The following is a 24,278-nucleotide window of genomic DNA, read 5'->3' as shown; positions in this document are numbered from 1 at the left end:
ATAGGATTTAATAGCTACTACCTAAGTTAATTTTTTATAGCTAGCTAGGTAGCTACCTTATAGTATATAAAGGTGACTTATATAGTAATAAGTTAATAGTTAAGTATAATAATATAGCCTATAATAATAAATATCTCCTTAGGTAGTAGCTAACTAATAAATTCTTTTTTTTTATAGTAAGGTAAAAGTATCTATTAGTTATAGATATTACTACTTTTTATAAGACCTTTATAATACTATTATAACTTTACTTTTATTATATTACACTAAGCCTTATACTGCTTAGTATAACCTTTTTTTTTTAACCTCTAGATACTACTATTAATAAGCCCTTTAAGTAGTAGTTATCTAAAGTAACTAATAAATATATATAGTAAATAAAGTAAGAAGCCTACTAGCCTATTCTACCTATCTAGCCTATCTAGCCTATTTAGCCTATCTAGCTAGGCTAGCTTATTAAGTAGTCTATATTAATAAAATAAATTATAGTTACTTATATAGTTATAGTAGCTACCTATTACCTAGCTAAAAAAGGTAATATAGTCTAGTAATTTTTTCTTTAGTGTAAGATTAGTACTAATCTAGATAAAAGTAATATTAATAAGATTTAGATTAAGGATATACTAAATAAGAAGATATTATAGGATAAATAAGATAACTTTAACTATAACGCCTATATAAAAAAGGAAATAACTTAAGAAAAGATACCTAATGTTAATATAAATAATAACTACTAAGAGTATATATCTCTAGCTAAAGACGTCTAGTAAGCTATTAGAGGTAGTTTAATAAGGCTATAGGAAATCTAGTAAGATATAGAAAGATAAGAGGAAATCTAATGCTAATTTAAAGTCTGTTTGCTGGCCCTTGCCACCTAATTTGCTTCTAACGTACATAACTAACCCCTGCTTTTGCTACTTCTAGATCCCTGCTTCTGCTAGCCCACTATGCCCCTTACGGCGGCCGCGATACCACTTGCCGTTAGCCCGAATACTAGCGGTATGTCAGTTTAGCCAGAGGATACAGTAGGTACCGGGTGCTCCAGCAGACCGCAGGTCGCCCGCCGGCCTAAACCACCTTGGGTTAGGAAGGAATCGAGCTGGATTGGCGGGGACTTGGGCGGGCACATTTGGGCCGACGCCGATGGCAGCCAAGAATGAGGACCCGGCTCAATGCATGACTGACCTTCCTTTCGCGCGCAGGTCGATGACGAAACACCAGCGACCAGCGCGGAGTGAAAGCAATCCGTCGATTGACGCGGCTGGAGGTGTATTCAGGTCTGAACCAGCTCCCGCCACAGGCATCTCGAAATAAGACATTGACCCTGCTGGGCGGGTCAGGCCGTAAGACCAGCTGCGACCAAGGGCTGTGTCAAGAGCAGCGACCTCCGGCAGGCAATACGTGTACCGTACATCGTATATCAACAGGATACGTTTGTGCAACGACAAATCCGATGCGTTCTGCCTAGTACGAGAAACGCGGGAACTCATCGAAAGATGTCCAGTCAGCATCTTTCATTGCTAATCTTCGTTTGATTTTGGATTCTGCGACTCGAAGCCTGTCGATAGTGTTGCTAGCTATCGTAGCATGGAAATAACGCAGGTAGGTGTTTTAAGTCTGAGAAGGATGCAATGCGGTGGAAACGAGCAACGGCCAAGCCCTCTATTGCGTGCAGTGGGCGATCTCGATTTAGGTGCTGGACATAATTCGGGAAGTGCCGTTATCAACTTTTTCCTCTGTCGCTGTCGGTACGCACGAGACGTCTGCCGTACGGTGTCCAGGATCCATCGTAGGGTTGGAAGGTGAGAGGGGAGGCATGGTGGATGTTTGAGGTGAGAAAAGCCAAAGTACGGAGGAGCACCATGATGGGATGGATGGCTTGTTGGGAAGCTGGCAGCGTGAGACAATGCCACGGCATGGGGGGAAAAAAGAAGAAGAACAGACTGATAGCCGGCTGGCCGGATTGTTTTGTTAGCAACCTTTCTCTCTCGTTTCCCGGATGTTCCCTCCTGATCCAGGTTACGATAGGATCTCCCGACCAATATCTGTCGAGCGAGCGAGGATGATGGAAGCTAGTGCAAGGTACAGATGTATTTTTCCAGGCCAAAGGACTGTGAGGCAAGGTAGGTACGAACATCGTGTGATACGTACACAGTAATAGGTAACCAGCCAGCCTGGTATGGATGGAGTCATGCATCCAGGCGGAGGGCAACCTGCCTTCGTCTCGAGAGGAAGGAAGGCACGCTCATCGAAAGAAAGGGTGGGGAGAGGGGGTGGCGTGTCAAGCAGCAGCAGCAGCATCATCATCATCATCATCATCATCATCGCAGAAGGCATTCGCTTGCTACCTACACAGTGGTATGTATGTCCAGGTACGAATACCCATGGCAAGCAGATGATGCATCGAGGATTATTTCCAAGGCTGGATGAGTCTTACGGTCGACTATATCACGAGCGGAAACTCGAGCGAGATTGTAGGAAAGTCTGGGGCTTGGAACGGTTCCTCAGGCACGAAACCCATCCATTTCATGATCCAGGGGGAGGAAGGCGGGTGGGGTTGCATCAAGGGCTCAAGTGTCGGAGAGTGGTCGCGACTGTTCACTTCCAGTCACGGAAGGAACCTACTTACTACCCACCTACCACCTACTTACCTACCTACCCGCTGGGCCGAGACGAGCGCCTTCTCTTTCCAACATCTATGTTTTCTCCTAGTTGCGTTGCGTGAAAATGTCGATTTGGTTGCCCAAGACAAGCTGCGAGGTCCAAAGGCCAACCAACGGCAATTGCCAGCCACCGCCTAACCGCAATGAGGTTCTTCCTAGTTTCCCCATGTGGTTCCTTCTTGCCTTGTCTTTTACCCACTCGCGCTCCACAAGGAGAGGCAGGCAGGCAGGGATGAGGCAGCGTAGGCAAGCACATAGGGTTCGCGGCGGGGTCGGCGCGGAGAACAACACAGCAATCAGCGCGAAAGGCGCAGCACATGGCATGGGCAGTCTGGAGAAGAAAACAAGTCAAGACATCTAGTACGAGCAGATTCCCTACCTCGGGTCGATGAGCGAAGTCAAGGTGGGTGCTACAATGCGGGCCAATGACCGATGCTGGTGCGATAATAACGAGATGGCAGAAATTCACCGAGTAGACGGTGAAGACCAGGCAACAGGGTCGGCCAAGGTAGCGTTGCAAGATCTGCCATTTGACATGCGCATGGCCGGCCCTCTGCCGCACAGCGCAGCAAATGTCTGTGCCCTCGAGTATCGACATCGGGATCCAGCCAGCGTGTTTTAATACGGATGCTAATGCATAGTGCCAGATCAGAGATCCATATTGCAGTGTACAATGTAGTTTAGGTAGTTCGCTCGACACACCACCTATCGACTCTTCCCTACCCGACCTTGGCTTCTTGGTACGCCCAGCGAGTAAGCCAACTGCGGCAGAATTCAGAAACTCAAGCCGGCGTAGAGCCGTTTCTAGGTTCGGCAATCGCCAACGAACGAGCCTCCCACCCCTCCTAGCTCCAAGTGCTAAGCCGACGGCGTCATTCTTTGGTGGTTAGAAGAAGCGTCGAGAAGACGATGAAGCGCCGACGGCTTACTGCCTAGTTCGTGTTCAGCTTCTTCAGCTTGGTAAATTTTACTTTTTTCCTTCATGTTTTCCTCTTCTTTTTCATTCCGTTACCGGGTCGTCAACTCTCAACGACGTTTCCTTGGTGGTGGTGGTGGTGGTGGGGGGGGGGGGGTGTGGGGCATCGCAGTTTTGAACATGTTAAATTGAGCTGCGACAGTCAGTGCATTTATTATCAAGGTCGTCGTACGTCATCGGATATACAATCAAATTGTGCCGGTATGCTTTACCTTGCTGCCGGGAACATTATACTTTTTTTTTCTTTCACTCAAAGCAATGGACACCAGACCTCTAGGTACACTCGCCAACCGGATGACATGGCTTGGTTTGTCGGAACGGCAGCTACTTGCATTCCTGACTGAACTTAAGTCCGGGACAGATGTGGATGAGGGGGGTATGGCGTGTGGGCACGCTGTGCATCGTTGGCAGCAGAAACACCCAATACCCAAGCACACAGAGTCCGACAGACTTTCGAGGTTCGGTCGAACAACAAAGGTAACAACAATGGCACGGGCAATGAATCCAAGGGAAGGAGGTAACGCCAAGTCCAAGGCTCGAGGGCGGATGAACAATAAGACCAAGGAGCACGGCCGTCCGGGACGGTGTGTCAACCATCCAAGAACCGAGCCCGCTTGTCGTATGGCTTCAACCACTATTGCCGCTGCAGCCATCGTCAGTTGCCGTCTCTGTCTGCTGAACCGCTCGGGTCGCGTTTTCAACGCACCCAGCCACCCAGCCTACCGGACTTTACTGCGGGCTCCCAGCCAGCCATGGTAGCCCCCCCACAGTCCGAGTGATGTGAGTTGATGCCGGACTCGACCGTTGTCGGGGGAATGTAAGCCATCTCCGTGAACCAGCTCGGGACGTCAACTTTGTTGTGTGATGGACAATGCGAAGCTACGACGATGTTGCGCCGATGCTGGAGTGAGAGGTCATTGCGCCATTGGGACTTGATACTGATAACCGACGACCTCCGTATGGATGGAGGGGCTGTGCCGGGGCTTCGACAGAAGCTAGCCTCGCCGAGACAGCAGAGTAACCGGACGTCAAGCTGAGTCGAGACAGAGAGAATGGACGACTTCAAACTGGATGAGAGGGAACTCCAAAACTTTCCCCTGGTAGTTTCTTGAATTGTCATGCTCCGTGCGCTGTGCGAAGAGGGACTCGGAAAACCACCCATCATACCGAGAAAAGGGATAAGGAAGAAAGGACGATGCAAGCACGAGCGAAAGGAACAGAGCCTACCACCACACCTCATCACTTCATACCGACAAGGACATTCATTTGTTCCTCTGTTGGACACGAATGGAATGGGCGGCACAGATTCAAAGGCTCAAGATTGGACCCACCGCAACCTCTGATGCCATATTGAGGCCCTGTGTCCCATGTTCCGTCGGCGTCTTGGCTCATCATGTCTGATTTGTGTGTTTGGGCAACAAGGAGTGCCCACTGTCCATCTGGTGACCCTCGCTTTCAGGTTTACCGGGGGGGGGGGGGGGAGGGGGAGGCTTGTCCTGGCCTCTGGAATCTGTAGCGTGGAGGCATTGCTCTAGGGTCGGTCGAGGTCGGTTGGCCCAGTCCAATCCATGTCCATCCACGTCTACACTTCCCAAATCTCAGTCGCAGTTGCGGTCGGGAGAAGAGAGGTAAGATGCCCGCACAGGTAACGATACCTCGTCTCGGAAGGGAATTGGACCAAGTGTACATACACTACGTCTCTAGCTCTCTCCCTGTCAGGCATTATCGCTCAGAGTTTCCATACCTGGCCCTGTCTTCTTTTGCGATACCCTTCGTCCTTGAACCCATCCTACGCCGAACACTCCACACTGTCCGTCCGCTGCAGTATGTACACTACGTACGGACTGCCCAGCATTGTTGGGCGTGTGTCCCCTCTGAAAGACCGACAGACCGACGGCGACTGACTGGGGCTTGATCTCAGGCCATGGGCCACCCTGGTTGAAGCCAACAGACCCCTCTCTTCTCGGTGCTACGCTGCTCCAGCCACGCCCCTAAGCGAGAGCCAGGAAAACGACAACGGAGCGAGCCCACGTCCAGCGAAGCCCTCCACGCCATTACTCTTGTTGCACACCCCTCTCCCTAGCCCTCCTCTCTCTCCGCCTTTCCCCATCGACGACCACCCTTCATCCACCGAACGGCGGCGACGGCTAGCTTAGTTCCTTGCCCGTACCACCCTTCAAGGGCTCAGGCAGTTGGCTGAGAAATTTCCTTTGCGCGCCCTAGCCCGGCACAGTGGTCAAGACCGAAGAAGAGACGAAAACGAGAGGCGGAGGCCGACGGCAAAGTCGCTTACCGATGCGGTCGCGGTCCAAAGTAACAAGGGGTCCCAGGAGCAGGGCCCTCAAGGGGAGGAAGGGGGAAGATTTGACGTGAAAGCATAAAACAGGCAGGAAAATTAGAATACACGTATCATACATGGAGGGGGGAAGGGCCGCTGCTAGCTAAGGCAAGGTACAGAAAGGTAATGTGAGGCGAAAGCGTCATATCGCGGGTAAAGTCTCGTGCAGCTACCTAGAACAGACACAAGTCACGATACGGACAGGCTTATTCAGAGGACGAGGATGAAGAGGGGACATTACGAGTCAAACCCCCCACTTTTCCCAAAAAAAGGCTTCTTCTTCTGGTGCTCCCCATAGAGCTGGAGACCAAGTCAGGAAAGAAGAAGAGGTATTTTCAGTTTCCATCCACACTCGGACCGGGCGAAGGAGAGGGGCACAATTAGAAACAGTTGGAGGTACAGGCAGATAGATATCCGTCCACGAGGCACGAAGGCATCAGTGTTGCTAAGGGGACAGATAAGTGCAGCACAAGCACATACATCCCATCCTGATGCACGTCCAATGTGCCTGCCAGTGATGGAAAGATGGAGTGAGAGGGTGCGAAGAAGAACAGCAACATCAACGGGGTACGGCAGGGAGCAGAAGAGGAAAAGAAACACAAAGACAGGAGGCACAGACGGACCATACGATAATTACGATACGCCCGTAGCTTCGGGCCCAAGAGTCGACATGAAATGTCCCCTCGCACGTCGTTATTCGAGTGCGAGTGCGCGCGTGTGGTGCTGCTCTTCGGAGTGGATGAAGCGTGTGCGCGGTGCTCTGGGTTCGCGTGTGCTCCCTGGACTTTTCCTCCACTTCTCTCCGACCATCCGTCGGAAACTTGGGAGTACGTATTCTTTTTTTTTCCAACATCCCGCCAGCAGCGTTGTGCAGTGTACCATGATTTTTCTTTCTCTTTCTTTCTTGCACGCCCCCCCTCTTGCTCCGCTCTCCCCTCCTTCTCCTTCCATCCCATCCCATGTCATCCATCATCCCTCCCTCATCACAACCCCCCGGTCTCCGAGACTACATACTGTGGTACCTTGGCCCTTAGCCTCGCCCTCTTCCATCCTCGTCTTTTAGACCGTCCCCAGCAACCCCGGTCGGTCGGACCGCCCACTCAGCAGCGCCAGAAAATGGCCAAGGCCACCCACTCTCTGGGCTCCTTCGGGGACAGGCCCTTTGCCTATGCCATTCCCAATGTACACTAAGCTAACCCTGCCATGTACCCTGTCGGCCGCTACCGCACTCTGTACCTTGTTGCTCTTTTTGACGCGAGGTACCTCTACCTTTACCGCAGTACTTTGGAAGAGAAACAGATCTCTCAACCGGTGCTCACTGCCCTGCCACTGACTGCTCTGCTTCGACCTCACGGTGCCCATGCTCATGCCCATGCTCATGTACCCCCCCCCCCCCCCATGCCAGGTCCATGGGCCATGCCCCATGCTGTTCGAGCGAGCTCTTCTCCGTACCGCTACCGCCGTGCCTATACCGCACCAGCATCAGCAAAGTGCGGACACCGCAGTACCCCAGTACCTGTTTTTTATTTTATCTTTTTTTATTTTACCTCAACTTGCACCTGCACGCTGCACCATCTTGCGCTGGCCGGGGTGGGCGTGTGGATTGTGGACTGTGGATGGATGGACTTCGACCTGCCTCCTCTTCTTTTCTCACCACCGAAAACAAAACCTCCCCACGCCCGTCTTCTTTCTTTTCTTTCTACCTCTCACGACTCCACCAACCACCTCCAATATTCCACCTAGGACAGCCAAAGAGGCGAGGACGGTAAGCCAGACCGACTTCTTCTACGCCTACGCTTCCCAATGCCTCTTCACCACCCTTCATCCTCTTGTTTTATGCCCTAGACCGCCTTCAACATACAACATCCATATCTCCCCGTCTCCCCCATCATTCCTCTCCTGCATCTCCTCTGCACAAACCGCCCCCCTCTTATACGCCAAAAAGCTCTAGCTAATGTACCTGCATTAGAAGAGTTTGGGCGAGCTCGACGAAAGAGAACCAGAAGCAAAGAACAGACGGACGGCCAGCACGATCCCTCTCGACTGTGTGTGTGTGTATGTGTGTGTGTTTAAGTGGTGTTTGGTACCTGCCTGGACAGACAGACCTACGTACAAACGGCTCCCGCCGCTTGTTACTCAGCTCCCGATCTCAGCACTCACAAAAAGGGCATTCCCTCGCTTCCCATCGTCACCGTCCTCGGCGCCTTTCGTGCAACCCACCTTCTCATCAAACAAGAGAGACTACCTGGTCTCCTCTCCTGGCACTTCGACAAACGGCGTCGCTTTAACCAGTCAGCACTCTCCCTGCTGCATCTGAACTGCCATTTCGAACAGACAAACCAAACCAAACCGGCCTACGAACCCACCCTCAGATGCTTCCAGCGTAGAAGCTTCTGATTTTTAACGACTGCTTACGACGACTACGACCGTCCTGATCTGTATTTTTCACAAAAAAAAAGGAATCATCGAGCTGCACGGACTTGTAAAGTTTCTTTAGCGCACCACCTTCACCGCCGGAACCCTTGCGCAATCATTGCGAGCCGCCGAGACTCTCGTCTGCTCTTCCCAACGCCTTTGCATCACAGGTCGTTGGACAAATCCTTTTGGCACAACAACTTCGACAGAGCTGGACGCCTAGGAAGAAACGCATTTTCTTCCTCACGTCTGATTCTCTGCCTTGTAGTCACGAGTCTTGCTCGGTGACTTGCACTCCACTGATCATCCTGGTGCTTGGTGTAGGAACCTTCGGGGCAAAACCGTGAAGCTGGATCTACCGTCGATTGCCCAAGTGCAAACCCGGGGACCGACCGACGTGTCGTATTACAACGCTCACGCCGCTCAGAGGCCGCTGTACATGAACAGCGAGAGAATCCCGTCTCTGCCATTGCCAACTCCGCATCAGGCGTACTCATCCGGTACTTCATCTCCCCGGGTCAGTTCCATCGGCTCTGCTTCAAGCCAACACGCGGGCTCGCAGTCGTCCTTCACGTCGGCCGCATCTTCCAACGGCCCCAAGACGCCTTCTCCCACCTTGCCCATTAACTCGGCGATTCCTGGATCTTCGAGCCAATCCATTGGTGGATACGATCACTACCCCGCCATGAATCAACCTGCAGCCGATATGTACTACTCGCAGCATATGTCCGCCGGCCAGGCGCCGCCGCCCCAGACTGTGACCTCCGGCAACATGTCCTACCACCAGCCTCCGCCGTTGCAGCCGAGCCATTTGCCTCAGTACACTCAACAGACCCAGTACGGCCAGCCGTACGGGTATACCAATGGCCTGACCTCGCCCCAGAACGCTCCTCCCGCTGTGAACAACGGAATGGGCGGCCAGAATGTCCTTCCTCTGCCCGGTGTTTCTACCCAGGGCTTCCAGGGCTTTGACACGACTGGCCAGGTAGCTCCCCCGGGCATGAAGCCGAGGGTGACTGCTACTTTGTGGGAGGATGAAGGAAGCTTATGCTTCCAGGTAGAGGCGCGAGGAATTTGCGTTGCGCGTAGAGAGGGTGAGATTGATTCGCCGTATCGCTGACCGCCTATCGCATTGCTAACACTACATCAGACAATCACATGATCAATGGTACTAAGCTGTTGAACGTTGCGGGGATGACCCGTGGCCGTCGTGATGGAATTCTCAAAAGCGAGAAAGTGAGACATGTAGTCAAGATTGGCCCCATGCACTTGAAGGGTGTTTGGTGTGTTCTACGTCCCATGTCATCTCACCGTATTTTTCACTAACAAGCGAACAGGATCCCGTTCGAGCGGGCCTTGGACTTTGCCAACAAGGAGAAGATCACCGAGCTGCTCTACCCCCTCTTTGTCCACAACATTGGTGCTCTGCTCTATCACCCTACAAACCAGACCCGCACCAACCAGGTCATGGCCGCTGCCGAACGCCGCAAACAAGAACAGAGTCAGATGCGTGGCGCCCCCCAGACTGGAGGCCCTGGACTGCCATCTATCCAGCAGCATCATCACCACTCCATGGGTTTGCCGGGGCCTCAGCAGTCTCTGCCGTCGCATGCCAACATGGGCCGTCCCGCTCTTGACCGGGCTCACACCTTCCCTACACCCCCAACTAGTGCTTCCAGCGTGATGGGTGGCAGTATGGGCACTTCTGACAACGGGTTTCAATGGGCTCAGTCCCAAAATATGGGTACTGCTCAAGCCCAAAACCCCATGTCTATTGACACCGGTCTGAGCAATGCGCGCTCCATGCCTGCGACACCGGCTTCAACGCCGCCAGGTTCGACCATCCAGAACATGCAATCGTACCAGCAATCTGGCACGCAACAATATGACAACTCGCGGCCCATGTATAACCAGTCTGCTCAGCAGTCCCCTTACCAGACTACCAACCAGGCCCCGCAAGATCGCGCTGTCTACGGGCAAAGTGATCCGTATGCCAAGAACGACATGGGTCCTCCGTCAGCACGACCCGCCACCTCTGGCGCCCCTCAAGATCAGAAGCCCACAAATGGCATCATGCACCCCGATCAAAGTGCTTCCCAGCCCGCCGGCGAGGAGGAGGCAGAGCACGAGCACGATGCCGAGTACACCCACGACAGCGGCGCTTACGATACCAACCGTGGGTCCTACAACTACTCTGCCCCCGCTGTTGGAACGCTTCCTGCTGAACATCAGCACCTGTCTCCCGAAATGACAGGCTCGCCTGGCCACCCGCCCCCATCTGGTCGTGCCACCCCTCGCACCGCCGCTGCACCCCAGCCATACTACTCCCAGCAGGCTGGTTACAACACCCCCCCACGTGTCGCCCAACAGTCGTCCAGCAACCTGTATAATGTAATGAGCAATGATCGCGGTTCGGCTGCCGCGGGCGCCAACGATGTCTATCAGCCTCAAGCAGACATGGGTCCCATGTCAAACGGCTACCCATCCCAGATCAATGGCTCCTCCGGTGGCATCAAGCGTGGCCGTGACGACGACGACGATCTGCAGCGCCCGCTCAGCGGTGGCGGCATGGACCTCAAGCGCCGCAAGACTTTGATGAACTCGGCTGTTCCTGCTTACGACACCATGGCCCGAGCTGCTCCGGTGATGACTCAACAACCTCAGCGAAGGTAACGGTGACCTTGAGCGACACTAATTCCAGCCACTGCCTTTCGTCACTTCGTTTGAGGGCGTTTTGCGGCTATTTCGGTGCGAGGCATGATCAGTTACGAAAATCTGATGTGATGATCTTGAAGCATTTAAATGGGGCTTCTCGGCACTCTTTGCACACCATTTTTCCTATTTGTCTTTTTATTCGCGAGACGACTCATCGGCATCGACGATCCCCAGGAGACGACGCTGACGAGTTGACGATTTCTCATTCCTTGTTTTTAAACGCCCGTCATGGCTGTAGATGCTGATGATTGACGCCTTGCATGGAGGAGGACTTAATCCTAAAGACTTGATCATTCTTCTTTTTCCGGATCTTGGCAACATACACGAAACAGCATGGTGGGGTTGGGTACCGCTTGCTTTCCCGTTATGACACTCGGGCAAAGCAGCATGTGAACACCACCTCGGGGGACCGGCCGTTAACATCACCGACATTTTTCCTTTGCTTCAGTTTTGAATACAGTGGAGGATCATCTGGTAACCAGTGTGTGCCAGGAATGGGGGATAGGATGATGACCTTATGACGACTCTTGTTCCTTTCACAAAAGTGTGAGACGTATGTTGGAGAATGTCTCTTTAGGTAACGACTTGATGAACGGAAATAAAAAAAGCTGTTGCTGCTTCATAAAACATAGATCTAGGGATCTTGAAGCCTCTATTTCGAACTGTGCATCGTGAATAAGAGCTTTCGTGAAACACAGGAAATGGGCTGTGGAATTGTTTGGCTGAACAGGAAAGCCGGTAAGCTGATGTTCTCAAGACAACTACTGCAAGTCAAGTCCTCTGATATCAGAGCCCCGACGAACTGAAGAGGTACCGGGAATGAGCCTGTAGGCTGATGTAAATGCAGCCATGAGATTGCTTAACATGATCCCAGACAAACGATGCGGGTAGCAGACGTCACTCTGTTTATCATTACCGGGGAAAACGTTTGTTGTACAGACCTGGAGAAAAGCCAGGCTTGTGCCTCTCTACCAACTTTGACAATAGGGAACAAATTTGAATACTGGCCCGGCCAACTTCGTTACCCAAGTCTGCCTTCGCTATGTGAAATCAGATTGTGTGCTGAATAACATCGAGTGCTGCGTAAGGGTAAACGGCTAAACCCCGGCCCGTTTCGCCCCCACCATCCAAGGTAAGGTTGTTGACCATTCGCCCAAGGTCGCACCCGCACTTGGAGGCAGGTACCCTTGCGATGCTGGACTGCAGCTCTACGAAGTACTCGAGCTCAACCCAGAGCGCCCATCTTGAACAAGATTGCATCCTAGTCAGACTTGTGCCACCCATTCCTTCCCTTTACTTGATATTTGGAATCAAGCAATTATAGATACGGCAATTAATGGTGACAAATACTCTGATATTGTCTTAACGGTGCGACGGCATTATTCCACCAATTCGACCTGCGATACCACAAACGAACGAGACCGAGCGACCGAATCAGACAATGGCCACACCGACCCAGATGAAGCACGCGGCTTCGCAGCAGGGCCGGACCCCCTCGCAACTCACCGCAGCGACCCCTCCGGTGTCGACACCATTCTCGGTGTCGCAAGCACATGCAGCCTTCTCGCCCAGAGGGCCCAAGTCGTCGCCTCAGCAGTTTAAGAAATCGCCCGCGACCTCGACCACCCTGATGGGCCACCCTGCGAATGGCGCCCTCAATTTCGACAGTCCTTCTGCGGCAGCTGCCATGGGCGCGCTTGGTATAAGCGGTGGACTAGACATTGGGCTGGATCATGTCGGCGTCGGAGGGTTCGGTGGCCTGGGAGCACTGGGCAGCGAGGACGACAAGATCAAGAGACTGGACGGAGTCATTGAAATCCTCGGGGTACGTCAACAATCCTCCCATTTCTTCTCGGACGGAAGTTGACCGATTCCCTTGTAGAAGGCGAAAGGACGAGTCAGCGAAGCCGGGCTCGAGCGACTTACGCTCAGAACAGGTCTTACTAGTATGTGGGATGAGCATAGGTCGCCCGACGGCAGAAAGACGAGGATGTTGGTCATTGCCGGTCAGGCTTTGACGATTGATATCGAGCTGAACAACAACATTGTGGAGAGCGTCTCGCTGGGCTTTCCGGAGTCGGGCCCCATCGTCACGAGGCACAAAGACCGGGCCGGAAACATCCTCCTCAAGGACCTGCAACTTCGCCCCGACCAGAGCCCGTTGACCAAGACGCTAGAAAAGTTCTCTGCAAACCTGGAGCGGCTGGCAAACCTTGACAAGCTGAGCGTCATCCCCGGACTAGACTGCCAGGAGGCCCTGGCTGGCATCTTTGAGAGTCTTGAGAGGCTCCATAAGTGGGAACTGTCGAAGCTGCGGGAGGACCCTGCCCTGAGCGGCAAGCCAGACCGGTTTCTCGAGATAACTGTCATGTGCACCAAGAGCGGTCGACCCATGATGCACACGAGAGACATGGTGGGACTCAGCATCGAGTATTGGACCGAGAGACGCCATGTCATTCCCAGAACGCCAGAAACGGCGCGCTACTGCGAGAAAATGGAGAAAGTATGGTCGATTCTCATAGGTTGCAAGGCGATCGATGGTAACATGTTCCCTCCAGTCCGGGTAACAGAGAACTGGATTTCCCAAAAGGTGGAAAAGGACGAGCCTGGACCTGAAGACATTCTCGTTGCAGCTTCTGGACCGGCCCTCGACTGGCTGGAACCGGAGCCCACGACGCTACCCCAGACCGACGACAACAAGGAACCGGGTATCGACGTGGTGCAGCCAGATGGCACGACGCACAAATATCCAAATGTCAAGTTTGTAGCCACGCTCACCCCTTCGGTGATCGTGCCACAATCAGTATGGAACACGCTGCATACCCTCACAGGGGCGCAGGCGCAGCCTATGCCTCTGCCCACCTACACGTTCGACAGTATCTCGTTCCCAATACCCGAGGGTATCAACCACGATGCGAGCGAGCTCCGCGTCATCTCCTGCAAGAGAAGGGTCCAGGTCCCCGGCGACGGCGACACCGTACCGTGGCGGAAGCACAAGAACACGCTACTTATCTACAAGCCCGTGTATGGCCAAACCGTGACGGACCTCTCCTTCTCGCACCCGCGGCAGCTGGTGGCAATGCTCCCCATCCTTCGCCAGTATGCCTTTATATCAACCTTGCTGGAGAGAAGCTTCGGCTCCAAAATCACCGGCGAGGCCGTACCGGAGGTGGACGATTCCATCGTCATTAGTGATACCACCACGACGCAGGCCGAGTACGACAGGTTCATGTCCCAGACCTATGATGCCGACGAGCAGGAGCTTACGCTTGACGTGGTGCTGACTGTCCATCCATCGGCCGGCCTCCACGTCGTTTTCCCCTTCCGAAACGCCACAGCCAACATCGACCTGCAGATACAGCAAAACGGGGTGGTTCACGTGGTGTCACAAAACGTTGTTCCGGCCAACGGCGAAGACGTGGCAGAGACGGACAAGGGCAAACATAGGCAACTTACCCCGCAGGACCTAGGCAGATTGCTTGAGGTGATGGAAGATCTTTGCTCCTGGGCGGAATGGATCCGGAAGAACCTATCTTAACTCCACGGGCGCCGATGAACCGTTGTCTTTGTGACGCACCCCCGAATGGTATGACGCCTGGATATTGTTTGGTTTTCTTTTTGTTCTGTATAAGTGATACCCAGAGAACCTTCTATTCCTCCCTGGACGACATCACCGGAGCCCGGCTGAGCCGTTATTTATTTTGGCAGGGAAAGGGGAGGAAGGTTCAGTCTCCAATGGATACCATTTATGGTAGTAGGGTGGGGGGCGGGGAGGTGGATTGCATGAGAGTAACACAGGTTTGCCGTCATGTCTGTGGCGTTGGGCTTCTGGGAAGATAGGCAGGGCTGCGGTCCCGTCCACGCTTGGTGAGCTGTCTGCCTGCCTGCCCAACTGTCGAGAGAGTCGTTCAAGCAGCTTTTGAGGCCGGGCAAAGGTAATGCGGAACCACTTGGTGCGTCGACAGTTAGCCTTCATTCTCTGGTTCATGTTAGTGTCAGCCCTCGGCCTACGAGAAGGCTGAAATCGAAAGAGGAAAAAAGGAGAATCACGAGTTGGTTATGGCTACGTCCTCTTGCACCTGTTTGGTTCCACTAGTGAAGCGCTCTCCCCCCATGGGTGCGGAACGATCGCTGGCGTTGGTTGTAGGTATCGATTGATATGTGCGCTCTGCCCTTGCCGAACCCACTGTGACGTCGACGTCTTCCGGTAGTCCGATTGTTGTTGACTCACATACTGCTTTCTTCGATGTTTGGGGGGGATGACCCAGAATGACGATACTGGCGATGATGACGAAATTTGGGCATCTACTATGTATTTTACAACCACGGACTACTGTACCCGGGGACCCTGGTGTTTCGGATGCGCAAAGTAGTCGACTCTTTCAGGCGGAAGTTGGAAGGCCTCTCTCTCTCTCTCTATTTCCTTCCTCCTTTTCTTTTTCTTCACTGTATTTGATTGTTTTATTCAGGATGAAATTTCAATAGCAAAGCCCAGGGTCGAGAAACCGCAGGCTGTGCAGGCTCGATGCCGGATGAGGTCCCCTCCCGGCCCGCCGAACTACTAAACTCGACATGCCAACTGCGGTCCTAACTGCGGGTTCCCCTTCCTCCATCCGGGTTCAATACCTACGATGGCTGCATGTCTCGATCTCGCGCGCACGGCGGCAAAAAAGGACCGTCCGTCTCGCGGGGGTCTCGGGAGGCATGTCGCAAAACATTTCTTGACGCAATGGAACACAAATAGTCGGATGCCCCCCCCCCCGCGCTCCCCTTTCTCGGACGGGAAGGGAGATGAGGCAGAGGGAGAAGAAAAGGGTGGATTGTCCGGCCATGGCTGGCTGGTTAGCCTACCTAGGTACCCTAATTACCTACCGTTCTTCCACTGTTGAAGCCTTGGTGATTCACCTTTGCTTTTACGTGCGATTGCGCCGGGAGCTTAGCCACTATAAGGGCTACCTACAGGGGGTTTAGTGCAGTAATTGGATGCCATGTTTTTCTTTCCCCCGCCGGCGTCATCATTTCCTCACGTATTGAGGTTTTTCGTCCTTGATACCGTGGTCTGCCGGTTTTCTTTTCCGATCTCCTTGTCCGTCTTGGTTGTCTCTCCAGCATAAATGCGCCGCTCTTTCCAGAGACGACGGGCGGCGGTCCGATGGCTCAAGCGGGTGCTGGCCTAGTTAGATTTCCCGCGTTTCCTTTCTTCTGCCCATGCACTTCGTCACCTTTTGCGGTGGGAGTCTGTGCTGTCCCCGTGCTATCCTATGCCTGCCCTGCCCTGCCTGCCTCAGGAGATCGAAAGGGGGGCGGACGGGAACCACAGAGGGTCGAAGAGGGGGAGGGGAGGGGGAGGGGAAGGAATGGAGGGGGTCGATATCGATAGGGGAATAGCCATTGTCATTGACCGAAAGTCAATAAACAAATAGATAAGTCAACAAGACGGCTCGAAACAAAACACGGAGAACCTGCCCTGTTCGACGAAGCGAAATTGGCGGAGATCGTAGGGGTTGCTGGATATTACTTGATTAGACCCAGCAGCACTCCGCAAACTTGTCAAAAGAGGATGGGTGCCATCTTTACCCGTGCCTAGGTGTCTACCTTCGGCTTTCCGGTCTTGCCTTGACGGCAGCATCGGAATTAAATCTGAGTGGTGAGAATCCGGAGGCCAATCCGACTCGTCGGTCTGTAGGTCTGTGTGTCCCCGATACCATGCCGGGAATCTGCGATGCTGCATCGTATCAGAGATTTGACAACCAGAAAAGCGTCCGGCCGGTCCACTTGTTTTTTCCAACACTCCCAAGGTCAGGGGATCGTGTCATCCCATCTCTTCCTTTCTTCCTGTTCGTGTTCCGGTTCATATGCAATATTGGTGTAACCCTTGGCTGACACTTCGACTTTTTGGCTTGCATTCCCGCCCGTTGCCCCCCTTGTAATGGAGCAACGAATCTTTTCCTGGCGGCGCCCGCTCATCCTTCTTCTCCTCTCAGCCCGGGAAGAACTTGACTGTCTCTTGCAAGCTGCCTCTGCGCTGTCCGCCGACTCCAGTCAGGGTCAAAGAGCGTCCGAGCTTTTGAGGCAGGCTCGAACCGCCGCCTTAAGCTCTTCCCGCCACTGTGGGCCGAATTAGAAGCGTGGTCCTGACCTGACACTGAACTCCCCTCAATGCTGCGGGCCCCGTTTTATTCTTGATCTTTCGCGGTCCATTGAAGGAGGAAACCCAGTCGATGGCCTAGAAAAGCCAAAATGAAGAAGAGAAAGAGAAACACCGGTTTCTTCTCAGAATGAAAGTAGTGTAAAGCCGCTGTCGCGCCCTATGCGTCTGAGCTTTCCCGGTGGTTCATTGTTCCGAAATCCCCCACGATGGGAGACAGAGAGAGAAAAGAAGAAAAAAAAAGACGACGAAGGAGTGGCTTCAGGCGTCTCAAGTTGTCAAGGCCGGCCAGCTCATCCGGTCTCTTGACTTTCTGCCGCAAATAATCTGGCACCTAGAAATGACTTTCAAGGTTGTCTCGGCAAGCTCAGTGCACCTTCCGGCGTCGGCCCCCAGATTATGATCAGATTATGATCAGATTATGAGTGGGAAGCAACGCAATGCAGCACTGCGACCAGAAGCATGAATTCGTAATATTAGACGCAATTAACCACTAAGCTTGCTGCTTTCCCCATTGAGGCATGAGGGATGGATGGCCCGGGAGATTGGGGAGGAAATCAATGAGGCAAAGCCAAACAAAAGCTGTTGACTGGTTTGGTGGTCATGACGGTGGTGACGGTGGCGACGGACGGTGGTGGTGACCTCGGCCAAAATTGGACGAGTGTACATACAAGAGGCAAGAAGGTACCTCGATAGTAGGTACCAGTGTTGACGAAGTATTTGTTTTGTTGGTGTTGTGTTTTTGTTTTGTTTTAGTTCCCGGTGGTGGCTTGTCGCGTTTGTTTAGGGGCCTGGCTCATGGATCAGCCGCTTTCTATTTTGAACGCTGAGCCCACCTTCCCCCGCCATGCCCGCTGACAGACAGTCGCCCAATTGTGGCCACTCGTCCTCGGCCGACTGGTGTAAGCCAGCAATGACGACTTGGAAAGACGAAGAAGGAAAGATGGAAGCGGCTCGCCGCGTCTTGACGGAGTCCAGATGAACAAGTGGCAGACTTATCGTGGCTTCGAGACCAGGGGTCCTTTTGCACTATGCAGACTGCAGCTGCTACACTACTGCAGAGTGACTGTGACCGTGACTGACTGGATCTGATCAGGGCAAATGAACAGGGGTGCCGAGACTTCTTCTTTGGGTGAAGATGGGTGCCTTTCCCCTCGGATGGATGTAAGAGCGCAAGCCTCGTTTCCTCGCCCTGGCCTTAGTTGGACTATCGCTTGCCGCAGGTAGCGCAACGCACAGAACAGGGGAAAAAGACGGATCCGTACCAATGTGCCTGTGCCTATGCCTGTGTCTTGACGGTCGTGTGTGTCTTTCTGTCTCCAGAACCTACATACCTATTCATCTCCCTTGTTGTTTTGCCCATATTTTCCATTTATCGAGGGAGGACTGCATGAGACCTCAGACGCGTGGGCGGGACCCTGCAGGCAGAGGGAGATGCATCCAATGAATGTCGGCGGCAGCCCCCCATAAGCGTCCCCTGGTCTAGAGTTGGGGTCCCCTGGCTCTGCTCTTCGTACACATCACTGCCAGACCGTTGGGTTAGGTAGTGATGTCAAGGTTGGGAAGAGGTCGTGGATCTGTGTGGTGTGGACCTTTGCGACATGTTAGAGTGTGATAACGGAGGACACAAGACACAGAGTCCATGGTCGGGCCCCAACGCGAGAGACCAAGACATGTTGTGGCCTCGGGATTCTTCAGTTGAGACGTCTGCATGTCTAGACCCGGGTGACGAGATTTGTTTTCCTCGATCCAGGACCTGCAGCTGCTACCTGACGTCTCTTGAAAGGCCTCAGCCTGGGTCTTGCTCTAACAGACCAACCCCACTTTTGAGACGCGGAATCACGTGAAAGCTAGCTTGTTTTGGAAATATTGTAAACAACACACGCCACGCGCGCCATCGCGAAAAGCACCAGCACCCCATAATCCCACCACACACACTTTCCACTTCTCGCTCTTCCCCCCCCCCATCTCCTTCCCGTTCCAGTGCACTCTGTCCAGTCACGTCTCGCCATTGACCGTAAGAGTGTCCATCCTGACTGCGATCCCCCGGCTTGAGCGTACCATTCTGCCTGCCCGCCCACCTGGCCTGCCTTGCCCATCCCATCTTCCTTCTCTCTCTTACTCGCCGCCGGCTCGCGCTGCGCTGCACTTTCGCACTTTCACACCCGCACCCGCACCCGCTCTCTCGCGCACACAACCTGACGCACACACTCACCGCGCATCGCATTCCCTCCCCCAATTCGTTGCGCCTACCTCTCTCTCACCCTCACCTCTCCAAACTTTCTCTCCTCTTTTTGTTTGGTGTGTTGTGTCCATCTCCAGCGCGTGTTTCCAACTTTTTGGACCCCAAAGCAAGTCACCTCGCACCGAGGAACCTTTTCGCCACCACCCGCGCGCGCATCTGATACCCCCGACCACCACCTAAGACGAAGAAACTGTCTACTATTCCTTCATGCGATGACTTGAACGAGCCATCTGCCGATCACGAATCGCGACTAGAGGGGAATGGAGAAGCGAAGCAAAACGCATACCTGAACGTTCCTGCTTGCCAACCACCCAGGCCTTAGCGCCATGCAGTAGATGCACTTGCGCTCCCGTCCCGTCCCTACTCTCGCCTCGCTTTGCCCTCATCCTGTCTGGGCTCTCTCCCTCTTTTTCTTTCAGCCTTCTTTCCTGCAACATCGCGCCCACCTCCATCACTTTACCAAGAAAGAGGGCGCCCTTCCCCGGCTGACCAAGGCCACATCGCCTCGTCCACGTGTGACCAGCCAGTCCTGGATACTTGGACCCCTAAACACGTCCCATTTTCATTACCATCTTGGGCCAAACAACGCCCTCCAAGCATTGACGATAATAAGCACGACCTTGCACACCAGGTAAAACTGTGCTTGCACAGTCGGCATCTCTCCGGTTCTCGCTATCTGCGGAAAAGACAGAAACCATTACGCGCCATACCCTCCAGCCTCTCTGTATACCTCCATCGATCGCGCCTTTGGCTACCGCCTACCTACTCCCCTAGGTTCCTCAGCGAAACAGTATACGACGACGAATACCAGCGACAGATTGTTTGGAAGAAGGATTGCTTCATCCCTTGAGCCTACACCATATCACATTGCGTGACGCGCCTCTTTGTATTTCGACAGCGAACAAAACAACCACAGAACTTCCAAAGGAAGACAACCAGCTAGCGCGGCACAAAGCAGACAATCACAATGTCGTTCTCCAACAGCAGTGGCGGGACGCTCACTGTTCCCAGCCCCACGCACGTCCACCATGCCGACGTTCTTGCATCATCAGTCAGGAGCCTCCGACGCTCCCTCTCAAGATCACCATCCAAGTTCAGCCTGGCGCGTACAAGCTCGCCAAGCTCTGAGAGTTCTCACAGCGGATCCCACACTCCTGTGCAGCAGCAATCGCCTTGCCGACGATATACGCCAACCCCGACCCCTCCCAGCAGCAGCCACGACAACACTACCGCCTTTGGGGAGTCATTCCAAAGCCACACCCCAGCGGGGCTCCCTCACTCGATGACCTCGACGACGCCTTTCAGCTCCCCACCAAGCCTCGCGACACCCTTTCGCCCCAACGTCCGCCTTTCTCTACGTTCTGCAAAGACCTCCAAGGCAACCGGCAGCCCCTCGAGGCCGGCTACCCGACTTCGGACATCGCCCAAATCCCCCCTCAAGCGCGCGCTGAGCGCTACAACAGAATCGGGGGTAAATTCCACCCCTTCCTCATCTTCAAGCTCGGAGGCCTCGGGCCAGGAAAATAACCAATCTTCTGCACAACAGAGCCCGCATTCGCGATCGTCCGCCCAGAAATCTCGCCATAGCCTTCATCTAGACGTATCAGGCCACGCCCAGCAGACGAATATTTTCAAGCATCTGGAAAGTAACGGTGATTCGCAGGGAGCACCAGGGTCGGGCGCTCTCAAACGCAGCGACGCCATCATGAACCTGGACCAGGCGTCTCTGGGCAGCCCCGTCGCGAAACGACGGAGTTTGCACGGCATTTCAAATTTTGGTCAAAACACAACTGATTTCAACATTTTCGATAACACCAGCAGCACCACGAGCAAGACCAATTTCGACATCCACGACGAAGCCAACCGGGAGCGCGAGTACGAACTTTTCGGTTCAAGTCCTGCTGCTCGGGAGCCTTTTTCTTCCCCGACTCCGCCTCCCCAGATCCCGAGAAGAACTGGATCGCTTCGACGGTCGACGCTTCAGCAAAGACAGCACGATCGAAGCTCTTGGGGCCGGAAGTCTGGTGCGAATCACCTTGCTCAAATGGCCGGTGAATTCTCTTCTCCCAATCTCAAGAATCGGCCGCGTCTTTCGATGGATCAGTTCCTCCCTCCCCAGCTCCCGCGGGACAGTCCATTCACCTCCAACGGGTCCTTGCCCAACCCTTCAGCCCACCCTATTGACCGACCTTTCCATCAACCTCACCCTCTGTCTAAGACGCTAGTTACTTCCACGTCCGGTAACAACCTCGAGGAGCAGAACAACAGCATGCCTCCTCCTTATGTCTTTGAGAAGCCACGAGCTCCTCTCAGCTTTGCCAAGTCTATGCCTTACGGATCTTCTCGACCCTCGTTTATGCAGGAAGAGGGCGAGAATGTTACGCCTTTCAAGGCAGCCAAGCCGTGGGCGGGGGCTTTCATGTCAACTGGTCTTGTTTCCAAGGTGAATCGCAATCCCGAGGAGGACAACAAGTTGACGATGCCCGATACCCCTTGCAAGAAACCCACCAACGGTTTTGCAACTTTCCCGCCTCCGCCTGGCAGTGCCATCAAGAAGAGCAACCGCTACTCTTTTGGCGGCATGCCCTCGACGCCCTTCAACGCTCCAGGGGCTCCATCTCGCAGCACATTCGGCAATCCCGGAAAAGGATTGGGTATCTTCCAACGACTTGGATCGCGTCATGCGCGCCGGGGCAGTGTCTTGAGCTTGGATGACGATAAGAAATTTTCCCTCGACACAAACTTCAATGTCGGTCCGGGGGCCGAAACTGATGCCCCTCCGACTCCTACAAAGCAGGGTCTTACGCCCAGCTTAAGCAATCTGAGTGAACGGAGCATCGAGAGCCCCAGCGCCAAAAGGTCGCTTCCGCCCCCCATGTCTGCGGTCCGGCCAATGATTTCCAGAGAGTCTACTGGTAAGTGTGCTTCCCAGGAGCGGTCTGGCAACGAGGATGACAGTGACTCGCCGAGCCCTCGGTTTGGTCCTGCTATCTCGCCCACTAGCAGACTGTCTTCTTCCCAGCATTTTTATTTGCCGTCATTTTGTCGTTCCAGAACGGCAAGGGGTCAACTTGACCCTGCGGCTTGCGCTTATCAAATGAATCTGTTGGCTAAGAATACTACTCAAAACACAGCTAGCCCAGTGGAACAACGCTCCCCGCGAACTCCCTCAACTCACGTTATTCTTCCCGATGCCAGCTGTCTATCCATCTCCAATCCTGCCGAGTCTCAGAGTACCACTACTCCAGTCACGCCGTCAGGACGCGACTCCTTCCAAAGCACTACCACACAGCTTATGACTCCCGTCAATGCCGGTCGTGGCAATGCAGATGTCGATGACTCACTTTACTCTCGCTTCGACAAGGTCGAGATGGTCGGCAAGGGAGAATTTTCCTCCGTCTACCGCGTGGTCAAGGCCGGATACTCTCGCGCCTCCTTCCTCTCTGTCTTTAGTGGAACACCTACGAAGAACCCGCGCGAGAGTCCCGAGCCCGACCGCATTTACGCCGTGAAGAAAGCGCGCCGTCAGTTCACGGGCCCTAAGGACCGCCTGTCCAAGCTCAGAGAAGTCCAAGCGCTCCAAGCCCTGACACACGCGGATCACGTTGTCCACTATGTGGACAGCTGGGAGTACAACCAGTACCTTTACATACAGACAGAGTACTGCGACGAAGGTACTCTGGACAAGTTTCTCAGCAATGTTGGTCGTAAAGGCAGACTTGATGATTTCCGTATCTGGAAGGTCATCCACGACATAGGCTTGGTATGTTTATTGTGTTCCCCTGAGTGGGTTGAGGTTAACCAAGAGGCAGGGTCTGCAAAGCATCCACGAAGCCGGTTTTATTCATCTCGACTTGAAGCCGGCCAACATTCTTATTACCTTCGAAGGCATCCTCAAGATCGGCGATTTCGGACTGGCAACGGAGTGGCCCGCCGCCAAGGGTGTCGATGCGGAAGGGGACAGAGAATACATCGGCCCTGAAATACTACGTGGCGACTTTAACAAGCCTGCAGACATCTTCTCTCTCGGTTTAATCACGATCGAGATGGCTGCCAATGTCGTCCTCCCAGACAACGGCCCTACTTGGGTTGCTCTTCGTTCTGGTGATCTCTCTGAAGTTCCTAGCTTGACCTTCAGCGCCACCACTACAATAAACGCTCACCGAGACGCGGCAGGGGTTCCCACGGTGCAGTCGCTTGATGACCCGCTCCTTGGCCAAACCAGTGCTCCGGATATCAGTCTCCACTCGGGTGCTGCTCCTACTCGGGTGAGCGTGATTATGGACGACGAGAGTCCTTTTATCACGCGCAAGCGCACCGAGCTTAGGTCTCCCCCGGATTTCATGAGCGATCCTTTCCATCCTAGCTCTCTCGATCAAATCGTCCGATGGATGATCAGCCCCGAGCCGAGTGAGCGACCAACCATTCAACAGTTGCTATCAACTCCCTCGATGGTATGGGTCGCCCAACGTCGCAGATCAGCTGCGACCGTCTTCGAAGGTGTTTGGGGACCTAGCGAGTCAACCGCGCTCCCCACCTTGGTTGACGAAGACATCGAAATGATGGACGTCTAAGCACGCTCCATACATATATATATGCCGCACCAGTCGGCTTGGAAGCTGCTCACCACTCTGCACTCTGGCAAAGAGTGCGTAGAGCCCTCAACGCCTCGTCTGGATTGAACAATTCTGGCTGGATCACTCGAGGTGGATGCACCGAGATGCAGTCTGAATTCTGGAAGATGGCATCGAAATGCGAGCCTGTGCCTCGCAGTCTAT

At 53.6% G+C, this 24,278-nt stretch overlaps 4 protein-coding genes across 4 annotated transcripts; 3 read left to right on the top strand and 1 right to left on the bottom strand.

Moving 5' to 3' along the window:
• Positions 1-920: 920 nt before the first annotated feature.
• GLRG_04291 (uncharacterized protein) lies at positions 921-1,304 on the bottom strand (the record flags this gene model as incomplete). Its single annotated transcript, XM_008094976.1, has 2 exons — positions 921-993; positions 1,186-1,304. The coding sequence occupies 2 exons, from the start codon at positions 1,302-1,304 to the stop codon at positions 921-923; spliced, it is 192 nt and encodes a 63-aa protein (XP_008093167.1).
• A 7,527-nt stretch (positions 1,305-8,831) lies between these two features.
• Positions 8,832-11,065, top strand: GLRG_04290 (KilA-N domain-containing protein; the record flags this gene model as incomplete). Its single annotated transcript, XM_008094975.1, has 3 exons — positions 8,832-9,486; positions 9,543-9,675; positions 9,730-11,065. The coding sequence occupies 3 exons, from the start codon at positions 8,832-8,834 to the stop codon at positions 11,063-11,065; spliced, it is 2,124 nt and encodes a 707-aa protein (XP_008093166.1).
• A 1,483-nt stretch (positions 11,066-12,548) lies between these two features.
• Positions 12,549-14,645, top strand: GLRG_04289 (uncharacterized protein; the record flags this gene model as incomplete). Its single annotated transcript, XM_008094974.1, has 2 exons — positions 12,549-12,932; positions 12,990-14,645. The coding sequence occupies 2 exons, from the start codon at positions 12,549-12,551 to the stop codon at positions 14,643-14,645; spliced, it is 2,040 nt and encodes a 679-aa protein (XP_008093165.1).
• Positions 14,646-20,467: 5,822 nt separating this feature from the next.
• GLRG_04288 (uncharacterized protein) lies at positions 20,468-24,074 on the top strand (the record flags this gene model as incomplete). Its single annotated transcript, XM_008094973.1, has 3 exons — positions 20,468-22,415; positions 22,635-23,263; positions 23,313-24,074. The coding sequence occupies 3 exons, from the start codon at positions 20,468-20,470 to the stop codon at positions 24,072-24,074; spliced, it is 3,339 nt and encodes a 1,112-aa protein (XP_008093164.1).
• Positions 24,075-24,278: the final 204 nt, after the last annotated feature.

The sequence above is a fragment of the Colletotrichum graminicola genome (genome assembly GCF_000149035.1).
Source record: "Colletotrichum graminicola M1.001 genomic scaffold supercont1.13, whole genome shotgun sequence".
Classification (NCBI taxonomy): domain Eukaryota; kingdom Fungi; phylum Ascomycota; class Sordariomycetes; order Glomerellales; family Glomerellaceae; genus Colletotrichum; species Colletotrichum graminicola.
Note: the sequence above shows the minus strand (reverse complement) of the source record. Positions and strands in the feature narration are given on the sequence as shown.